The sequence below is a fragment of the Anoplopoma fimbria genome, chromosome 1 (assembly GCF_027596085.1).
Source record: "Anoplopoma fimbria isolate UVic2021 breed Golden Eagle Sablefish chromosome 1, Afim_UVic_2022, whole genome shotgun sequence".
Lineage (NCBI taxonomy): Eukaryota > Metazoa > Chordata > Actinopteri > Perciformes > Anoplopomatidae > Anoplopoma > Anoplopoma fimbria.
In genome coordinates, this window is record NC_072449.1 from 5,684,407 (window position 1) to 5,704,141 (window position 19,735).

The following is a 19,735-nucleotide window of genomic DNA, read 5'->3' on the forward strand; positions in this document are numbered from 1 at the left end:
ACTGTTGCTCTGGTATCACCACTGCTACCACTCACTCCACCCAGATAAACACAACAGCATCTGTGTGCTGCAAGTTCATGCCTGTTCTCTGCTGATTGCCACAAGGCAAATTTAGAAAAAGTACAGGGAAAGAAAAGGCAAGATGCTAAATATTTGTTATTGCTGAGCAATCACCTGGAACATCAGGCAGATCCTGGCTGTTGTTCCGGACACCTCCTCCTGCTCACGGCATTGGCACTTTGCCAAATAAAAAAATAATAATATATTGAATGATAAACATTACTGATTTTCTGCGGAATGATATTTTATTGTCTTACCTGTTTCAACAGAATGATAGCGGGCAATGTGAGGCAAACTCCTGGGAAAGGTGATCTCAACCATTTCCTGGTTCATGACTCCTTTAATAAGCAATTCTCGGCAACAATACGTTCATTACTGCAACACACCTGAATCACTTCTGCGAAGACGAGTGTTTGTTTGATGAAGGGAGGAAGGGACAAACTGTAACTGATGAGGAAATTAGCTTTGTCTCATTCTTTCCCTCTCTCCCACGTGGTTTCTCACTTGCTTCATTCCTCTCTCCTTATTTTTTCCGTTTGCTGCATTCCACACCTTAGGACGGGTTGTACCTGGCACAATGATGTGGAGAGGCACGAAATTCCTTCACACATACTTACACCATGCTCACTCGCTTGTGACATACAGGCTTGGCACGACAGGTTGTGGAAAGAGAAAACAAATCACCTCAATGACTGTACGACTGAATGTCGCACTGTGACTTATATTGACGTCTGTAGCTCTCCACTTCTACCCTCCCCCCCCCCCCCCACACACACACACCCATGTGAACTAATCCATTCAATCAAAAGGTTGAGAGTCAGCTTTATTTGCCTTAGTGTACTGCATCGAGTGGGGCTTCCTATAGCTATTGTGCATGAGTAATGCTGTCGTACTTCTTTGTGACAGCCCTGGGAAAAGTTTCTGCATTCTAACTTTTAAAAATACACTGAGTGTATTGGAGTGTAGTGGATACAGCTTTTCATTGACTATTCAGCACACAGAGTGCATTTAAACTGATGAAAAGACAGAAAGGCTCTCACGTTTTTGGCTAAGGGATAAAAGTTACATACACCGTCTGGCCCCAACAATTTAAATCAGCTTTATTAGTCCCCTCAAGTGTTGACAACAGAAGAACGGCTCTCTTGTTGACCAGAGTCGCCACTGAGAATAATTCAGCCGAAACTGAGACCACTCTACTGTAACCACACAGAGAGCCCCTGTATTCACACACACAATACATTAACACAATGTAATGGTGTGTGTGTGTGTGTGTGTGTGTGTGTGTGTGTGTGTGTGTGTGTGTGTGTGTGTGTGTGTGTGTGAAAGTACCCAGGTAAGAGGCATTAGACTTTATCCTCCAACAAAAGATGTGGAATCTCTATCAAACTCAAGCAGATTATGCTGTTTAATAAGGTTAAACAGAAAACAACACTGTGCAACGCATTAGTTCTGAAAGCTCCCAGGTTAGGTAAGTCTTTAACTCTGCATCTATTAAATTAAGAAGAAAAGGAATTAGTATCTCCACCCCTGTGTGGGAACTGTTACATGATATTGTTAACAGATGCATACAAACACTGGACTTGTGAATGGATGTAGGGAGGAGCAGGTCTGCACCTAACTCTCTCTCTACATCCACAGAGATTTGCAACGAGTTTGGATTTTGCAAGGAATCGAACATAAACACAAAGTGCAGCCGGGTGAGAGCATGAAGCATGAAAAATGCTGTGTACTTAACTGCACCTGTCTATGGGGAAATTACTGGATGTCTGTCAAAAGGTAAACAGTGATAAAACATTCACTTCAGAGACATAATTCTACCGAAATTTCATATTTATTATGCCTGAAAGTCATTGTCCAGACCGATTCCTCACATTAATTGTTTCCACATGGATTATTTCCACATTGGTCTGCAGTTAATTAGAAGTTAGTTGTGCTGTAGTTTTTATTTATTGTACGACAACCCTACTTTTCACTTATCAGAGAGCCTCTAGGCATGGCTGCTTTTTAATATTTAATCAAGTCAGGTTGCAATGTTAATAATAAACATTTTCCTCAAACTCATTAATTCTACATCAAATTAGTTTTTGCAATACGACTAGCTTTACACAGGAATATTTGTTTACGAAATGTTTTTCTCGTGGCGCCATGCTGTTATGTATTTAACTCCAAATAAAACATCCACTCATATGGGTTGGGATTCTTGCAAACACTGAATCCTATTATGGCTACACTGATTTAAACACGATGATTTAAACCCGGTGTATTTTGAAGGAGCAGGATGCCGCTCTCATTCAATATCCTCTGATGTGAAATGAAATGGGGTTAATCAACACGGCTACAGCATCTCTGTTGTCAGGACGGAGGAAGCGCTGCAGGCCGACCAGATGGATGTAAAGATGTAACTGACAATCCAGCCCTGAATAAAGACATAAATAAACTCCAAAAGGACTCTGTATAAACATCCAGTGGAGAGATAAAGCATTACCCCAGAGTGAAACTGAACCAGCAAAGGCTTCTCCCATTAGAGATAATTACAACAGTGAAGACAGGAGATTGGGGACAAGGATATGACTAGAAATAGCAGGGGAGTCCCACTGGAGCATCCATGGTTTTATACAGAAGCTGTCTGGGGAGATAAAGTAAGGACTCAGCTTCAGGCCTCCAGCACAGAGAGGTCGTATGAGGGCAAAGAGACTGTGTTGTGTTTGAATGTGGTTTTTTGGAGGGGCTACACATCCAAGGCCTGTTTTTAAAAAGAAGCATGTCAACAAGAATGTCATGCTCTTGATTAACATTATCTAGGGAATTAAACTGCCTGTCTGAGTAACTCACTATCTTCAGCATGAATAATTAAATCCCTCCATACGAAAAATATTTGCCTTCTGAAAATAAATACATTATCATTCTTCTTCTTCTTCTTCTTCTTCTTCTTCTTCTTCTTCTTCTTCTTCTTCTTCTTCTTCTTCTTTATTATTATTATTATTATTATTATTATTATTATTTAAGTTCCCTTATAAATTATGTATATATTCACATAGTAGTCAAGACTTATGGTTTGTTTGTATTGTACAAGTTTATATATACAGTACCAGTCAAAAGTTTGGACACACCTTCTCATTCAACTACTTTGAAGAATCTAAAATATAAAACATATTCTGGTTTGTTGAGCATTTGTTTGTTTACCACATAATTCCATATGTGTTCCTTCATAGTTTGGATGTCTTCAATATTAATCTACAATGTAGAAACAAATAAAAATAAAGAAAAAACATTGAATGAGAAGGTGTGTCCAAACTTTTGACTGGTACTGTATATATATATAAAAAGCCTGTTACACTCCAGTCCCTTTAACTAATGATCCGCAACTTTAAGGGTCTATTTCTTGTCTAGACCTAATTAAAAAAGTGGCACATCAAACTAGTTTAAAGTTGATTTAATCTCTCAGATTCATAAGCAAACGTGCTTCATAGGTGTACAATACATTATTATACTATTTTTCTTCTTCCTTCATTGTCAGGGATCACACGGTCACTTCCTGATACACCTGTTTGGTCAGGTAGGCTCGTCAGCCCCGCAGTCTGAATGAGCAGCTGAGTGAGTCATGGCTCACTAGATAATGGTGGGAGTCTTTCCGACGCTTTGACGGGACTTTGGACTTTTTTTTTTTTTTTTTTTTTAATAACAACATGAGAGTGAACTCGTTTTCGGAACTTAAAATGCGTGGACCTGGTGAAGGGATCCCCGGTCTGAACCTGGCTGTGTTGCTGTGTTTGTTCGGTGAGTAAACAGGCCGCAGGTCCGCGTTTATGTTGCTGCGTTTCTACACAAACACACCGAAACTCCCGTGAGACGGATCAGTGTTTGTGTTTAATAAGATAATACTGTCGATGTTCACGGTTTGACTTTTAACTGTCCACGTTTAAGGTGAAGTCCTACATTAAAGTAGTTCTTCTACAACTTGGTAAACACTATGAAACGCCTTAATAAGACTGCGTGTGTTTTATTTTGTAGGTGGCCTCTAATGGCCTCTGTTTTAGCCTAATGAAAACATATCAGTCATTTTTTATGATTTTTTTTTTATGTGCTAAAAGAGTGTGAAAGAGTTGTTTTTCCATCCATCCAAATATGCACTTTATGGATCCCTCTAAATAAAAATATATTGTTTAAAAAACTTAAGTAATAGTCATTGATGTCAATTCAAACCAGAATTCTTTTTTTTTAGTTTAGAGGGTATGATATATATTTTGTTTCATATTTATTCTCATTATCATATACCCAGGAGGTTCCTTGTTGCCAGTGTTTTTGGTACATTCTGTAAAAAACAAGTTTAATGAAATCTTAAGTAAAGAGGTGAAAATGAAACACCAAAGTATTGTTTAACGTGTTGTTCTACCGAGTGCCTTCATCATTTCATGTTATTTCAATGTTAATGTCATTGAACATGGTAAACATGATTTAGTTGTAGTGAACACCTGAGGCACTTCATACATGTTGGTCAATTACTGATTTAAATGTGTTGGAACAGGTCTAAGTAGCCCATATGAATCATCTAAACTCTAAACCAGCTGCCTCTAAGGGCATGACATGAACAGATCAGTGCAATAAAGCCATGCTTAGAGGGATTCTGACAACTGGTATGCATTGAGTTAAGAGCACTGTCTTTGGTGCCAATTACATTACAAACATGGCTCTGAACTGTGGGCAGCTGTGTGCTTTGCTCTGAAATCATCTGATCTGTTTTTGAAGCAATAACAAAAAACAAAAAAATGCCGTAATGGCTACTGTGTATCTTAGTCAGAACACGGGGGAGCCGAAAAATGTTGCTGCAGATTAGTGTCATTATGATTTGTCTTTGTTTGATTACTCTTGTATTTTGGGATACATTTGTGCCCAGAGCTCCAAATTCCTCCTCCCAGAGTCAAGACATCTTGGAAAATATCCCCATAAGATGTCTTCCTTTTCACTTCTATTTGCTTAATTCTCTCATAAATGTTATGTCCAGACATCTTGTAGAAACTAGGTGTCAACATCACCACCGATGAGCCGCCGGCTTTCCTGTCCCACCACTAACTACTAAGATTGACACATTCATGTCTTCGAAGTTCAAGAGTAGTTTTGGCTTTCAAGGCCCTCTCTGCTTGGTTTTTCCCCACTTTTGTAGTAGAGATAGCTTTCTTTATGTTGTCGACTCGCTCACCCCGGGGTCTTTGTAGATAGGTTGGGCTGATCGTGTGATCTTGAGTGTAACATAAACTTTGTCCTTATCGCAGGCTATTTCGGTATCAGATGGAAAATGTGGTGTCAGTCTGAGATCGGATACAGCAGCTTCATCCTTGGGGGAAAAAGGCAGTTTGAGGCTTTAGCTTTGAAATGGAGGACTCTTTTTTTTAATTCATGTTAATAGCAACAAATGTGTATTAATGTCACAAATCGGGTGTTGACATGCAAATTTAGCCAGTTTTTCCATGTTTACATTCAACAGCCAGCGGGGTCAATGAAACATTATGATGGTACTTTTGCTTTTAGCCATGCTAGCGGTGTGGCTCTAGCAATGTCAGTACACCACTTAGGTCCAGACCGAAATATCTTAACTCCCGGTTGGATTGCTGTAAAAGATACTAAAGGCCCCAAGAGGATGAATTCTAATGACTTTGGTGATCCTCCAGCTTTTCCTCTGGCGCTACCAGCAGGACACAGCTTTCATTTATTCAGTGAAATAGCTTGATATCTTGATTGCTATAATAGTACGATGGTATAACAGATATTCTGTGTTGTGAAGGGAAAGTGGGTGAATTCATCTTTGTCAGTTTGTTGGTTGTGGTGACATTGTCCTAGACCAGTTGTTCTGGCATGTTTGGCTTCTACACCTCCCTCGAGCCGTTACAGAAATCAACTGAACCCAACATTTATTAAGAAAAGCAGCTTTTTAATGACTCGATGTTATAAAATATTGTACGGTTCTCTCTTCAAAGAAGCTGTCAGTGTTCAGCTCTTGTTGATGGGTTCAGCCAGAGTCTAATTTGTTGCAAACTTTGCTCTTGCAGACCTCCCTTGACATTCTGAATGAACTGATAACAATGTAAAAAACATCTAGAGACACAGAGACGCGGCTTTATATGCACGCTGACGACAGATGTGAAGCAATCAGATACTACAATAGAGGCGGGGGAGAAACCCGCATGAGAATTTCTCTAAGTTTCTGTGTTTCTATCTGGAGGAATTTGCTGTGCTGACACTTTCATGTCACTGCAATCTGGGCATGTAAGTGCTATCAGGTTTGTTTATTCACTATTTTGCTTACAGTAAGTGAGTAAAATGTCACTCACAATGTGTATTCCTTTTCTCTTTTTGTTCATGAGGACAATGGAGGACATAAACATGTAAATCTGCTCATATCACATTTCATTTTTCTTTTTGTTGCTCTAACATAATCTTTTTGTTTATTCCTCTCTACCAATTCACCCACAGCGCCTTCCCTAGTCTCCTCCATCATAGTGAACACTCCAGCTGAGCTCCATGCCTCTAAAGGGGAAACCGTCACTTTGTCCTGCACTTTTACTTCCACCAGTAGGCCGACCAGTAAGATGACTGTCGACTGGTCCTACAGGCCCCAGAGTGGAGGGCCCCCGCTGACGGTGAGTCGACATTTATCAGAATTACTGTGGAAAAAACCAACTGTTTCTGTAGCTGCACTGGATTTTACTACTGCATCAAAAGGAGCTGAACAATTAGTTGATTGAGAACTATGATGTGATCGATCGATTGTTTCAGTCATTTAAAAATCCCTCCAGCCTGCAAAATATGAGTATTTGCTAGTTTTCTTTGCCCACTATGAAAATACTCTGAATATTTCTGACTGTAGTAAATTGGAGACGTCACCTTGTGCTCCTGACATTCCTTTTTGTATCCGTCAGAGATACAGAACATGATAAAAAAAAGAATATAAGACAGAATATTCAACAACAACAATTAAAACAATCACCAGTTGCAGCCCCAATTAGCATGTATTTATATAATGTGTACTGAACTACAAGTGCTGCTTAGTTATTTCCATTTAAGATCCCATGTCGATTGCTCAGCTATGTGACCTCCATGGCTCCCTCTGTACAAACATGACATGTTTGAATATCTGGCCGCTTTATTTGCATTCTTGGCCAGACTGACTCTTGATTCCCAGACCTTCGTGAACACCTGCACTCTGAAGCAAATGTGTCTACTATGTGTACCGATAAGCTTTACTCTTCGGCCTCACTGTTGAAGTAATGTCCAGGTTTTTGCCCTTTCACATTCCAGCGCAGCCTTTGTGTCTTCCAGAGGCTCATCCCCTCTCCGGAAACCCCGGCTGGTCAGCTCCCATAATACCCCTTCCTATGCGGTGATCTCGTGGTCTTGTTCCGAGTGCGTTCAGATGTATCCATCTCAACCCATAACTGCACTCAGTCCTCTAACCCCGTACACTCCGGGTTCAGTTTCAGCGACCAATTCACTAAGCAATCCACCGCATAATTTAAGTTCCATTTGTATTTGAAGATAACCATCAAGTGTGGTGCTATGTAATTGCATTTGGACCATGGGAATCCATAGTGTGGTAGCTGAAACCCTATATACTATCATTTCCTATAGGAGCACTCTAGAGTTAAGTGGAAGCTAATGTTTTGTGGCTCCGCTGCTATGGAGTGCTGTTGGTTTAGTCATTAAGATGCAGTTGTTTGGCTTGTAAAGGGAGGGGAAGAGGAAGGGCTTGGTACACATTGATAGGGTGTTAGTGTGTATGCATGTGTGTGTCAGTCACCAGATAGCGTGGTATTACTCCACAAAACCGGTATAAGTAAAAAAGGTGTGTCAGCTGCTGCCTGAGGAAACGCCACATCATTGCCCGTACTTCCTTTAACCCAACCCAACGTTTGTTGTTTCCTTATCACAAACGAATAATGTTCAGGCAGGTTCCTAATACGGCCCATAGATGGAACCAAGTATGGACGTGTTTTTGTTTTTTTTCTATTTCTAAGTCGTCATTTACTTTCCATCCAATTTCATTAGCACTCTTGGCTCTTTGATTGGCCCGTGTGTCCCCAGTCGTATATCACTCTGGGAAAGACCATGAATAAGCATGTGAAAAGCGCTATCAGAAAATATGATTTTGCAGCCAAAGCTTTAGTGTCAATCTGAATTGCTGCAGTGCTTCAGTGACTTGTGTAATTACCTCAGTCCTGATGAGAATATATTTTGTAGATGAGAGCAGAGAGGCTGAATGTTTAGTCAAATATCAGTGAAAGCCGATGGTAATTGGAGGTGTTGGCAATCTAATTTTGCAGAATATGGTTAATACATCAATTAAGATGATCTAAAAGGTTAGTTCGGTACTGTTTTTAAATTTGCTTAGTCATTAGAAGCTTCTCTCCAAATCATCGTATAGATTTGTAGAATGGTTTCCCCCCAGCTGAAAGCAATCCAATATCCTTGGCCGTGTGGCCGCATTTCTCATAACTTTAAAAGGTTATCGGGTCCAATGTTTGTTTCCAGGCGGAGCAGACTGTTACGTAGTCAGTGACTTGGAGCTGCTCTAATGTAGGCTGAGCTTTGCCAAGTCCTCAAATGATCAGCCAGGCCTAGGATCAGTCTCTCAGGAAAATTCAGCTGATAAACGAAATGTTGTAAAACCATAAAACTGAATCACTGTCGTCGTTCAGGTGATTCTTTGTGTGCTTTTGATTTTTTTTTTATGGCTCAGTTTATTGAAAGGCCATACACGGTTATCTATGTTGACATTAATCATCGTCTGTAAGCCTTCAGACGGGTAAATATACCCTCTTCACATACATTTGTTCATGGTCTGGATTTACTGCAAACTGTTCTAAAACATTTTTACACCTGGATCCTGTACACAGTCTGAAGCCATGTGGAGACCTGATTATCCAAACACAGATTTTACACAATCTCAATAAGATGGAAGTCTGTTTATTTTTCTTCATATTTTAATGTACTGTCACATATATACATTATTTCGTTGTCTTAATATGCTCCACTACTGTTTTCTTGTAAACCATTTATTGCTTTTATTATTATCTGGTTGCATGTTTGTGTCTGTGACTCTGTGCATCCCTGCATACCTCTGTGTTGGTCCTCCTGCAGCAAACTGTATAATATTTTGGATGGCCAGTTCTGGCTGCATGCTGCACACTGTTTCATATTGCAGCTGACTGCCTGCTGACTCCTTGCTAACCATTCTTAAGTGATAACACAGCTGAACAGCATGAGTCTTTCCCTCTCTAAAGCTGGAGCTAGCCATTAGCGGGTGTAGCTTTAAATGGTAATGGATAGTGCTGGTGCTGGTGTGGTACTTAAGGGTAGCCTTGCATATGTTGCAGCTGCTGGTTTTATCTGCTCTGGCAAAGTATCCACACTGTTGATTTTAGTTGAGCTTTGAAATGTTGAGCCACGTTTCCTTCTGCCTTCTGCTGCGAAGAGAGTTGTTGGTATTTCGGTGGAAAAAGGGTCCTGGAAAAGGGACGTCTGTTGAGAATAGACGTCCCATAATAGAATGTTTCTGGTGCAACGTCACTCAGCTGCCACTTTGATGACTTCGACTGCAACAACAAACTAAATTCTTGGAGCAATGCACTGAAATAGGGCAATAATTAGAATGGAAATAAACAATTTTAATTAAACTCTCTTCAACCAGTAGATGCGTTTAATTCTGCGTAAAAAAAAAGAAGAACATTTAATGCTGATGAAGCATCAATATCTAAATCAGTCTGCATTTATCAAAACGTTAATATGAGTGATTCTGTTGTCCCCAGCTCATTTGTACTGTGTGAAAAGCTACTACTTCAGTACATCAAGTTCCTGAAGCCATCTGCAGGCTGCAAGAAAAATATGTTGATAAATCTGCAGCATCTGATTTGAGAAGTGCCGTACCAGAATGCAGTGCAATTATGCGCAGTGTCCGCTGCACAAATGACACCAGGCTGCTGCAGAATAACCCCACACATCAGAATAGTGCATTATAACTTCTTTTTTTTTTTTATATGTGAGACCTTGGATTACTGGAACTCATTGTTTATGTGCATCACAGCCTCCTTTCCATTCCTTTAAAAATATTCTGCTGTTCATGTTTTATTTTGAATACATTAAGAAACAAATGCTGCAGTGTCACCTTTAAAGATATGTAGCAATTTACAGTGTGAAATACATTAAAGTTATAACTCAAATAGCATTGTGTTGATGCGTTCATGTACACTGCTTTACCAAACTTTTTTTTTAATCCTCGCTTCCATTATCATAGCACTAACTTGGGGATTTTCAACCTTTTGTAACTTAAGGCCCACTCCTGATTGTTAAAAGATTTCCGAAGACCACTTTTCCCAAAACAAAACAAAAAACATAATATGAAAAAGCATGTCAACTGTAAGGACCAAAATAAATTATGAATCCAAGTTTAAAATGTTCAGGGTCATATTTCCTCACAACCCATTTCTTAGTCCACTTTGTCATTTTAAGAACTATTTTGAGGCGCTGCATCCGAGGGAATGTCAGCAAGCAAACAGCGATAACAAATTTGACTATAACTGCTGATGTGTCGTGATTGGCGTGGTGATATTCATACATAACAGGTCATTTAAATTATGCATTTAAACGTGTGAATTATGTTTATTCTTCAGCACATTTAGATAAATGAATAACTAGCTTTGTGAATTACCGAATTGTTTTATTTTCAATTTAATCTGACTGCCCGCTAGATGGCCCTTTGAGGCCCACCAGTGGTTGAGAACAGCTGCTCCAATTAAATGCTAAAAAATCCACACTATATGCCTCATGATGCAGATTTGTGCACCATCCAGAAAGCAACACGATTTCATGGATAATGCCATTTATTTTTGCATTCGTTGAGCCATGCACAGCTGCTTCAGATCGATGAGAACAGTGACATCTCTGGCTGACCGCACCCTCTGATCTGTACTCCTCTTCACTTCCCTTTTGCACGTTGCACTGCTGCACCTGCATGAACCAGAATAGCAGGTGTGCTCGGAGACAGCCACAATGTCTGTTCCCTCCCTCAAGACGTAGTAGCACTGTTGCAATTAAAATGGGTCCCTATGGGTCTCGTATGAAAGGAGCTGCATGAATTGTTTGGATCCAAAAAACATCTCTGGTGTTTTTAGAGGAAATCAATAACTCCCTTGTGCTGCAGCTCTGATTTTATACTGCAAATAATCTAAAAGCTCAACCAGCACAGTACGAACAATGACTGGCGGCAACTAGTATAACATTATGATTTCTTTTTCTTAATGTTAGGGTTGGTAACAAGCAAGAGTATGCTAAATATAAAAATGATTTAACCTAAAAATGGAGGCTAATGTTGCCAACTCTTTTCCCATTGAAAGTAGCAAATCTAGCATGAAAATCGCCAAGTCGGCAGCACTGACAGCCTGTCCCTTCATGCTTCTCCCAAAAACCACCCCCCCATGGCTTGTGGAAAACTCGGAGGAAGAGTATTAAGTGCCCTGGCAGAATATGCTCAGGAAGCAGGTAGCCCATGCAATCATTACATTTGGGAGGATTTGATGATTGGAAGGGCTAATTACACTCCCACGTCAGCCACACAAATCTGATTTTCTCTGTTGGGATCCATTGATTGCTTCTAGGATATAATGAGAATTTCAACAAAATATCAGAAATGTTTTTGAGGAATACCAACCCATGCTTTTAAAGTAAGAATTTATTTTGTAGATCTGTAACAAGTTTAGTCCTTTATTACAAGAAATTAAAAAATCAGCAACTTTTTTTATCCTGCAGTTCTGCAGTCCAGATTAGTCATACAGTGATTAAATTTTTACCTCTACCAGAACCCTGGGTCAGTACCCCTTTCATTCATATTTTGCATGTCTTTCTCTTTTTTGCAGCATGCTTTTCTTTCAGCTTTAATCATTTTTTTAATAGAAAGTAAACAAAGTGGTAAAACCACAACATCAGACATAATGCAGCACACAAACATTATCTCAGACCAATAGAGAAAAAATGAAAGCATATGTATTCAGAATCAACCACTTTGTCTCCTTGCATGTCCATCAAATAACTTGTCAATTTCCTATTTGTGTTTATACATTTTCACCTTCAGTTTTGTTCATTCCAAGTCTCTGGTTACTTGTGACTAACCAGGACATTATAAAATGTATTAAACACAAACTCTCTACACTCTGAGTTTACTGTGGGAAACACATATGTTGTAGTATCTCCACATTTCCATTCCCCCTTCACCACCCCCACACACAGACACACACAGACACACAGCACACTCATACTCAGGATGTCATGTTGTGGAGAGGTCTGGGTCAGCTTGACGTGGGAGTAACGACGAGATGGAGACCGCAGATTTATGTGGTAAATGTTAAACTAAAATCAGTTTTGGAGATACCTGTCGTTCAGATTTTTCTCTCTCAGCGATTCTCACACACGGACATAAATGTTCTTGGCCTTGTGCTTGATAAGAATTTTATTCATATTTCTTAGACTGAACAGGCAGCCCTTCTTCACTCTGCTATCAACAATATTGCCAAAAGAAAATGTCCTAGCACCATCTGTCCCACCACCTGTTGCTCAGACACTTTCCCTTAGGCAGACAAATTACAAGTTAGATTTGGGAGTGATGATGAGTCTTATTATATGCATTCTGAAGAGCAGAGCGGATCATTGAGTTACAGTCTTCGGAGAAAGATGATGAGAAATGCATAATGCATCCTGTTTTGTCTTTTTTTTTTCCTTCACTAAATCTTGCCTTTCCAGATGTATTTGTCACTAAAGCCATCTAATTTGAGTTTATTCTCCTTCCTCCCAGCACCAAAAGACAGTGTTACATCCTTGCCCACAGCACACTCTATTTGACCAAACCCATATATTTCATGCAAATAAAATATGTATGTATTTTTTTTCTCCCCTCTCCAGTTTTTCCACTTCTCCTCACGGGCGTTCCCTCCACCTGACGGTCAGTTTATCGGTCGCATCAAGTGGCAGGGAGTCCCGGCGCGCGGAGAAGCTTCAATCTCGCTGATCAACGCCACGTTGAACGATAATGGGACCTACACCTGCTCCGTCAGGAACCCCCCCGACGTACACGGGTCGCCGACCTCACACACAGTGCTCACTGTCACACCAAAAAGTAAGATGGTGCAAAAAAAACAAAAACCCAAGCAGGTGGCCCATTTTGTCACACAATGTCAAAATTCTTAATCTGCATATTTAGCCCTGTACATTTGGATTTCCTCCAATTGTGTGCACACTTGAATGCCTGTAATTTGCAGTAGGGAAATCTGGACTCTGATACTTTCTGAGTTACTTTAAAGAGTCTTTTCTGGCTATAGTCATCTTTCCAAACATGTTTGATATTCAATCACTATCAGTGCTTGTCCTCATTTCACCTGTGTCTGGATCTGGCTTTTTTTCGCTTTAACTCACATGTTGTGTATATGAGGAGACAGGCCTGAGAGGAGGACATTTAAAATGCCCTTGCCAGCCTCATATTTTTAGTTAACAGCCTAATCAAAACATCTATTTGGTGTTTGTGTTAGCCTGTCAGGATGTTAGCCAGATTGACTCATGCATAGTAGCCTCTGTCTGCTGTCAGTTGACTGTAGATGGTTAGAGGCAGCGATGTAGTCGAAGGAATCTAAGTTACAGACTTTTACAGGCTGATCTGAATGTTTTTGACCTAAATATGTGGTCATTAAACTAAATTAAGCTAAATAACGAGAGGCGTTCTATTTGTTCGGATTAATTTACAAGATATATCATGTTCTTTAATGAGCTGTTGCTGTTTGGCACCGTTCCACAGAGCCAGGTGTCTGTTTCCCTCCGGTATCAGTGTTTATGCTAAGCTAAGCTAAGCGACTCCTGGCTTCAGCTTTGTATTTACCATACAGACCTAAGAGTGGTACAAATCTTCTCATCTAACTCTTTCGAAAAAGCTTATTTTCCTTCAAGTAGATGTTTCAGATTTCAGCATAGTTTTGTCTTGTTTAAGTGGTTGTCATATTTTTACTACTAAATTGGTGATTATTTAATGCTAACAAGTACAGAGTGACACATGTAGAACTGCTGTATGTACTGTATGTGCTGTGTATGGTGCACATGTACGGTTTTGGATGTGAAGTTAATGCTTGCTTAAGTGAATACGACACGACGTGGTGGTCACAAACGGCTCGTTAATGTGTTTCTAATGACCTCTCATCTTCCTCCCCAGCGCCCAGCACTCGCTTCTCTGACGTTGCGGTCCTTCTGGTTTTCATCCTTCTCCCCTCAACTCTCATCACCCTCATTCTGATTGGACGGATGCTCTGTCCCAAGAAACAGCGCAACCAATCCAAGGCCTACAGATCACCCATAGAGGTCACGGAGGGGTGAGTAGATTTATTCAACCAATCACCGCTGTGGGTCTCCTGGGGGCAATGATAGTAATTGTAGGCTTTGATGGTAATACATTTGCATCTGCATTGCTAATTTGATGAAGGTTAAACAAGAATTGAAGTCTGAGTTTAAGGTTTTGATTTCAGTCGGCCTGCTTGTTGTAGAAAGGCGCTGTGAATCAGTGAGCAGTCCGGTACAAAAGATCTGCAAATAGCTGATTTACAGGCTGGTTTTTAGTGTAGCAGTAACTCCCTGTGGTTTAAAGTCACACAGGAGCTGGTATTTGCTCTTTTGACTGATGTTTCAGAGGAATATAAACGTTAAACACACCAGTGCTACTCTGTAATAGCATAAATAGTCTATTTATCATTATCTGTTTGGATCATTCTGTAGCTACGTCATTTATTTTTCTGGATATATTGAGATTCTCTAATATGCAGCGCTACCAGAATCTCTTTTTCATTTTCTTACCATTGTTCTCTTTATTTCGAGTTCCCAAAACCACAGTGAGATGATCCTGTTACAAACTGCACTGAAGTATAGTCTTACTGCAGGAAACTGTGCCGGTTTCTAAAAAAAATAGTGTTCCATTTTGGGAAACATGCTTATTAGCTTTCTTGCCAAGAGTTGGATCAGAAGATTGATAGCACTCATGGTGTAACATGTCGTCGGTGAGGCATTTGGAAGTTCATCTGAATGAGAGAAGGTCATGTAACTTGGTGCAGTTTTAAAGAAAATGTAATCAATTATAGTTCTTAGAAAGAAAGAAAATCAGAATAAAAAGGTTGGACTTAAAAAATCGGAGAATCGGCCAAGAAAATTACAAACAGTGCATGTCCTGGAGACAGCAGCTGGTTAGCATAGCTTAGCATAAAGGCTGGTCAAGACATAGTCCAGCACATAACAACCAAAACCCCCCCACAAATTGACATTTTTAGATGCAAAATGTTCATTCTAAAGCTTAAGATTGACTTGAAAGATGAGTTAGTTAAGTTTTTAGCTTAGCTTTTATGCAAAGCTAGGTTATCCAGCTGCTGGATCCAACTTTAGGAAAAAATATTTAGCAAATTTCCCAGAATATTACCTCTTCTGTAATTTGCTAAAAAGAAACGATTCTGAGTGAGTATAAGTTTCAGTTTTTGTACTGAATTCTGTCATTTTTTGTTGTAAATCTGTGAAAATAATGAGCCATAACTTGATGTGTTTATGCTTAGAGCAGATGTGAAGTACAGTGTCAAAATGTAACAGGCAGGCTTTCTACATGGCAATTGTGAGTGTGATTATTGTCAATACTAACCATCATTGCTGTCCATTCTGCATTCATCAGAGAGGAGTATGGCGGCCATCCTGCGGAGGCCAAAGCAAGGAGGGCCTCGTGCTGTGAGCTGTATACGATGGTACAGTTCAGAACGTTTCATTTTACGACAACACATAAATAACTTAATAAGACATGTCTGCCAGATCCATTTCACGTTTAATTTTACATGCCCCTTTATGTCTGACAACAGGACTTGAGGGTTTATAAAATATTGATTATTTTATTTTTTTCCCGAATGTAGTATTTTTGTGTCTGGGTCTGACTGTACGTAGCTTTATCTGACTCTCTGGTTCTCTGGTCTGTCCAGGACTCGGGGGATGAAGACGGGTATTACGACCTTGAAAAGAAGCCTCCTGTGGATGACGGCTATGCGGAGTCCCAGTGCTAGAGAAAATCCTGCTGGTTTGGGAGCGGTAACTGCTAAACCTACTGGTGCCTTACAAGTGGGAGGTACTGAATGGAAAATTAATTTTGGATTCAACCACTCACCCAGTCACTTTGGTGATGTTTACTTTTGGTGGTGACGCCTTTTGTAATAATATTTTGTCTTCAGACAATCTGAATCATGCATCTCCAGCATCACATTTAGACCATAAATAATGTCAATAATTTGATTTACCTGTTACCTACAAGCTCTTAAATTTTCTAGGCCAAGCCAGAGGTCTTAATTCCTAAATTTAAGAGCTTGTAGTCTTGATGAGATATTATTTGTTTATTCTGTCTGTACAGATGAGCAGCTAGTGTCATTCTGTCAGCTACCAACTGACCCTGTACATGCAAACACAAACACACAGATGAGCACTATGTGTATTTTTTTTTATATATTGATGATTTTTGTGTCACTTTCTTATTTGTGAAGGAGATGGATGCGTTTTTTGTCTAATTTATTGCCTGTGTCAGAGCGTCTGTATGAAATCTGTCGATGCCTTTGTTGAGCTGTAGCGGAACATTTCTGTTCTTAGTATTTGGACAGGAAATTAATGGTTTCATTTTGAGTCAGCTATGACAACATAGTACTATTTATGCCATATGTTGTATATACGGTACATTTCCTATATTTTCAGTGTCTGTACATTACTGTACCGTGTCATTATTTCAAATTCAGCCGTCAATATGTGTGTGTCAGCTTACTGCTCGGTATCTTTGATGTCTGAGTTTGGATGTAGTGTTTCATGGATGAGGTTATTTCATGTGATATAAAAGTATGGAGTCTTTGTTTTGGATGCACTGCTTTGCTTTATTAGTTGTATTATAATTATATTTTTTTGCCTAAATAAATAGTTAGGGATCAGATTCTTCTGGCTTTGTGAGGGATGTACATGATTAATTTTATAATGGTGCTTCCAGCGAGTGAATAAAGATAATTTGATCATTGAATTGGTGCAAATCTGTTAGCAATCCTAGACAATTTGTTGGTAAAGTTTATAGCATATGGCCACCATTTTCTCCTCTGCTCTCTCTTTGTTTGATCTTTTGCACTATTCATGAATGTTTTTTGAATATTCCTTTAAAACTCTAAGGGACAGGCTGGAATCTCAGAGCTTCTTTTCCTCACTCACAATTGCAGCAGCATCTGCTTCATCTACGCAGTCGTGGGGGGCTCTCGAGTCATAAAAAGACCTAATAAAAACCCTCCAATAAAACACACAGTAAACCATAAGTCCTCATTCTGTCTCATTTCTTTTTCTATTCCTCATTCAGCTCCATTCATGCCCTCTAGGTTTTAATAATTCACACACTGCTATGGTGGAACAATTATCATTCCTGCTTCATCTGAACTACCATGGCAACAGCTTACTCATGTCAGACGGGGGGAAAAAAAAAAAAAAGACGATTTAAAATATTGAAGAAAGAAAAGATGCAGCTGACTGCCCGGACTCGATTTTCTGGGCAAATACTGGGGAGGGGGGTCAGATTTCCTTTTCCCCAGGCTGAAGGAATATAATAATATAATATCACTGCAAAATAGAATCATTTACAGATTCACTATCAATGTAGATCTGATTGTAGCATTTCCTTTTCTAAATGTTCTATTTAGACTTTTTGTGAAACATTTGTTTTATCCACTTTGGGTTAAGCAGAGAGGAGGAAACAATCCTCCCTCAGGGAAAGTTCTGCAGATCTACCTTATTTATCCAAATTTATTTCATCTGTCTGGCCTTATTACAGGGGGGTGGGGAATCTTGGTGCAAATCTTAACAGTGAAATGCAAAACTCTCCTAAACAGCAGCATCCTGAGGAAGCCGGATCCATCTAACACGGCTGAAACTCAAACCAGCTCCACCCCCGCCTCACAAAGTGTACTGATTAGTGATTATAATACCTTGGTAAGTAGCATTACATTCAGATTGAATGAACAGTTTCACAACATCTATTCAGATTCAGAGAGTTTGACAGTTTTCCTCAGGTATTAAATTGGCAGTTACCAGTATGTAACAATTTATTCCATAACACAATGGTTTCACTTCACTATACTGCAGGTTTTCACCATACAGTGTTCGTGATTATAATTCTCCCTCTTTCTTCATGTCATTATGTGCCACAGTGAGAAGAAGAAAGAAAAAAAAATGTGTGAGAAGTAGTTTGGGGTAAAAACCAAACTGTCCTTTTTTTTGCAAGACAGTCTACTTTCTCTTGAGTCAGTACATTGTGTCCTGATGGAATAACACCTGTGTGATATTGTGTGAGTGCAGCCGTGTCAGATGTAAGAGTCAGCGGAGTGGACACCTGGTCCAATTTTATTTCATTACAGCTGGGTGGAAAAACCTTTGATTTCCATCCTCTGGGTCATTCTCCTCTGCTGTCTTGGCTCAAACTGAGGGAAGAGAGGAAAGGCAGCTAGTGAGCAAGTTGTTTACGGCTAAACTAAATGTTCAAAACTTTGTAGATACATGAACAAACCGCCTTTGAATATGCCCCCCCCAAAATTTTATTTTATGATACTTTTTGTACTTTTTGTCCTCAAGTACTTCGGAATTTATAATGCACTTGAACAATTTATCCGCCTCCTGATGACTCAGGAGGATGACTGATGAGTTTATGTGGGAGTTTAGAATATGAATTATTTAATTTAATTAATCTAAAGTGAACAATGTAGACCGCACAGGAAGTCAAATACTTTAGTTGAGTTCTACCCTAAAGCATTAAATGTAGGTGTATCACACCATACCTAACAAGCTAGAGGATGCAGATGTATTGATCCAGAGAACTGGGGCATTTTAGAGTTTTGAGGGGAAAGGTATAGATGCTAGACACTAAAATCACATTGACAAATGGGCTGAATCTACTGTATGTATCTAGGATATTTAATATACATTTCACAGTAAAAGTATATACAAATAAAGGTACAAAAAAGATCAATGGATGTTTGAAGCCATGATTATTTCACTGTAAATAACATATTTAAAGCGGTGGTTTCTGGCTTTGGATGGTTTTGGTCTCTTAGGAATTTGTGAGCTATACAAATCCTGATTGGTTTGAAAAAAAAGAAAATGTAGTAAAGGCAGTGAGCATGAGGGATTTGACCTTTTTTTCACAAGTGTTTTTAACAGACTTACGTGCATGAATACATTTATGATTTTTTTATAAAAATATATTGTAGGGACATTTAAAAAAAAAAAGAAAGAAAACCTTTGTCATGGACTGTGTGTGTGTAGATTTATGCTATAAAATCATTTTGTTCCCAGTTATCTGTTCTTTAACACTCAACTGGCAAAGGTTTCATCTTCATATTTAACCATCCAGGCATACATATCTCAGTTCCTCTCCAATGATGATCAAGAAAATCTACTCAGCAATGAATCCTCTTCTTATGTGTGACATTTTGGCATCTATTTTTTTAGTTTCATCTCTGCACTAATGAGCTTCTTCGCTAACTTCGATAAGTGATATTTCATTATTGATGCTCCTTCAATTATTTGTCTTCCAAAATAGTCAGAAAAGAGTATGTATTGCACC

General features: G+C 39.3%; 1 protein-coding gene across 1 annotated transcript; it reads left to right on the top strand.

Annotated features, from left to right (window-relative positions):
* Positions 1 to 3,654: 3,654 nt before the first annotated feature.
* On the top strand, positions 3,655 to 17,422 carry mpzl3 (myelin protein zero-like 3). The gene is made up of 6 exons (XM_054602179.1): positions 3,655 to 3,837; positions 6,529 to 6,695; positions 13,003 to 13,216; positions 14,297 to 14,453; positions 15,788 to 15,857; positions 16,086 to 17,422. Exons 1-6 carry the CDS (start codon positions 3,747 to 3,749, stop codon positions 16,164 to 16,166), a joined length of 780 nt encoding a protein of 259 aa, XP_054458154.1. The 5' UTR covers positions 3,655 to 3,746; the 3' UTR covers positions 16,167 to 17,422.
* The last annotated feature ends 2,313 nt before the right edge of the window (positions 17,423 to 19,735 follow it).

Coding starts and splice junctions, on each gene's coding strand:
- mpzl3 (XM_054602179.1), top strand. CDS start 3,747: ATGAGAGTGAACTCGTTTTCGGAACTTAAAATGCGTGGACCTGGTGAA. Junction 3,838..6,528: donor TGTGTTGCTGTGTTTGTTCG/GTGAGTAAACAG, acceptor ATTCACCCACAG/CGCCTTCCCTAGTCTCCTCC. Junction 13,217..14,296: donor GCTCACTGTCACACCAAAAA/GTAAGATGGTGC, acceptor CTTCCTCCCCAG/CGCCCAGCACTCGCTTCTCT.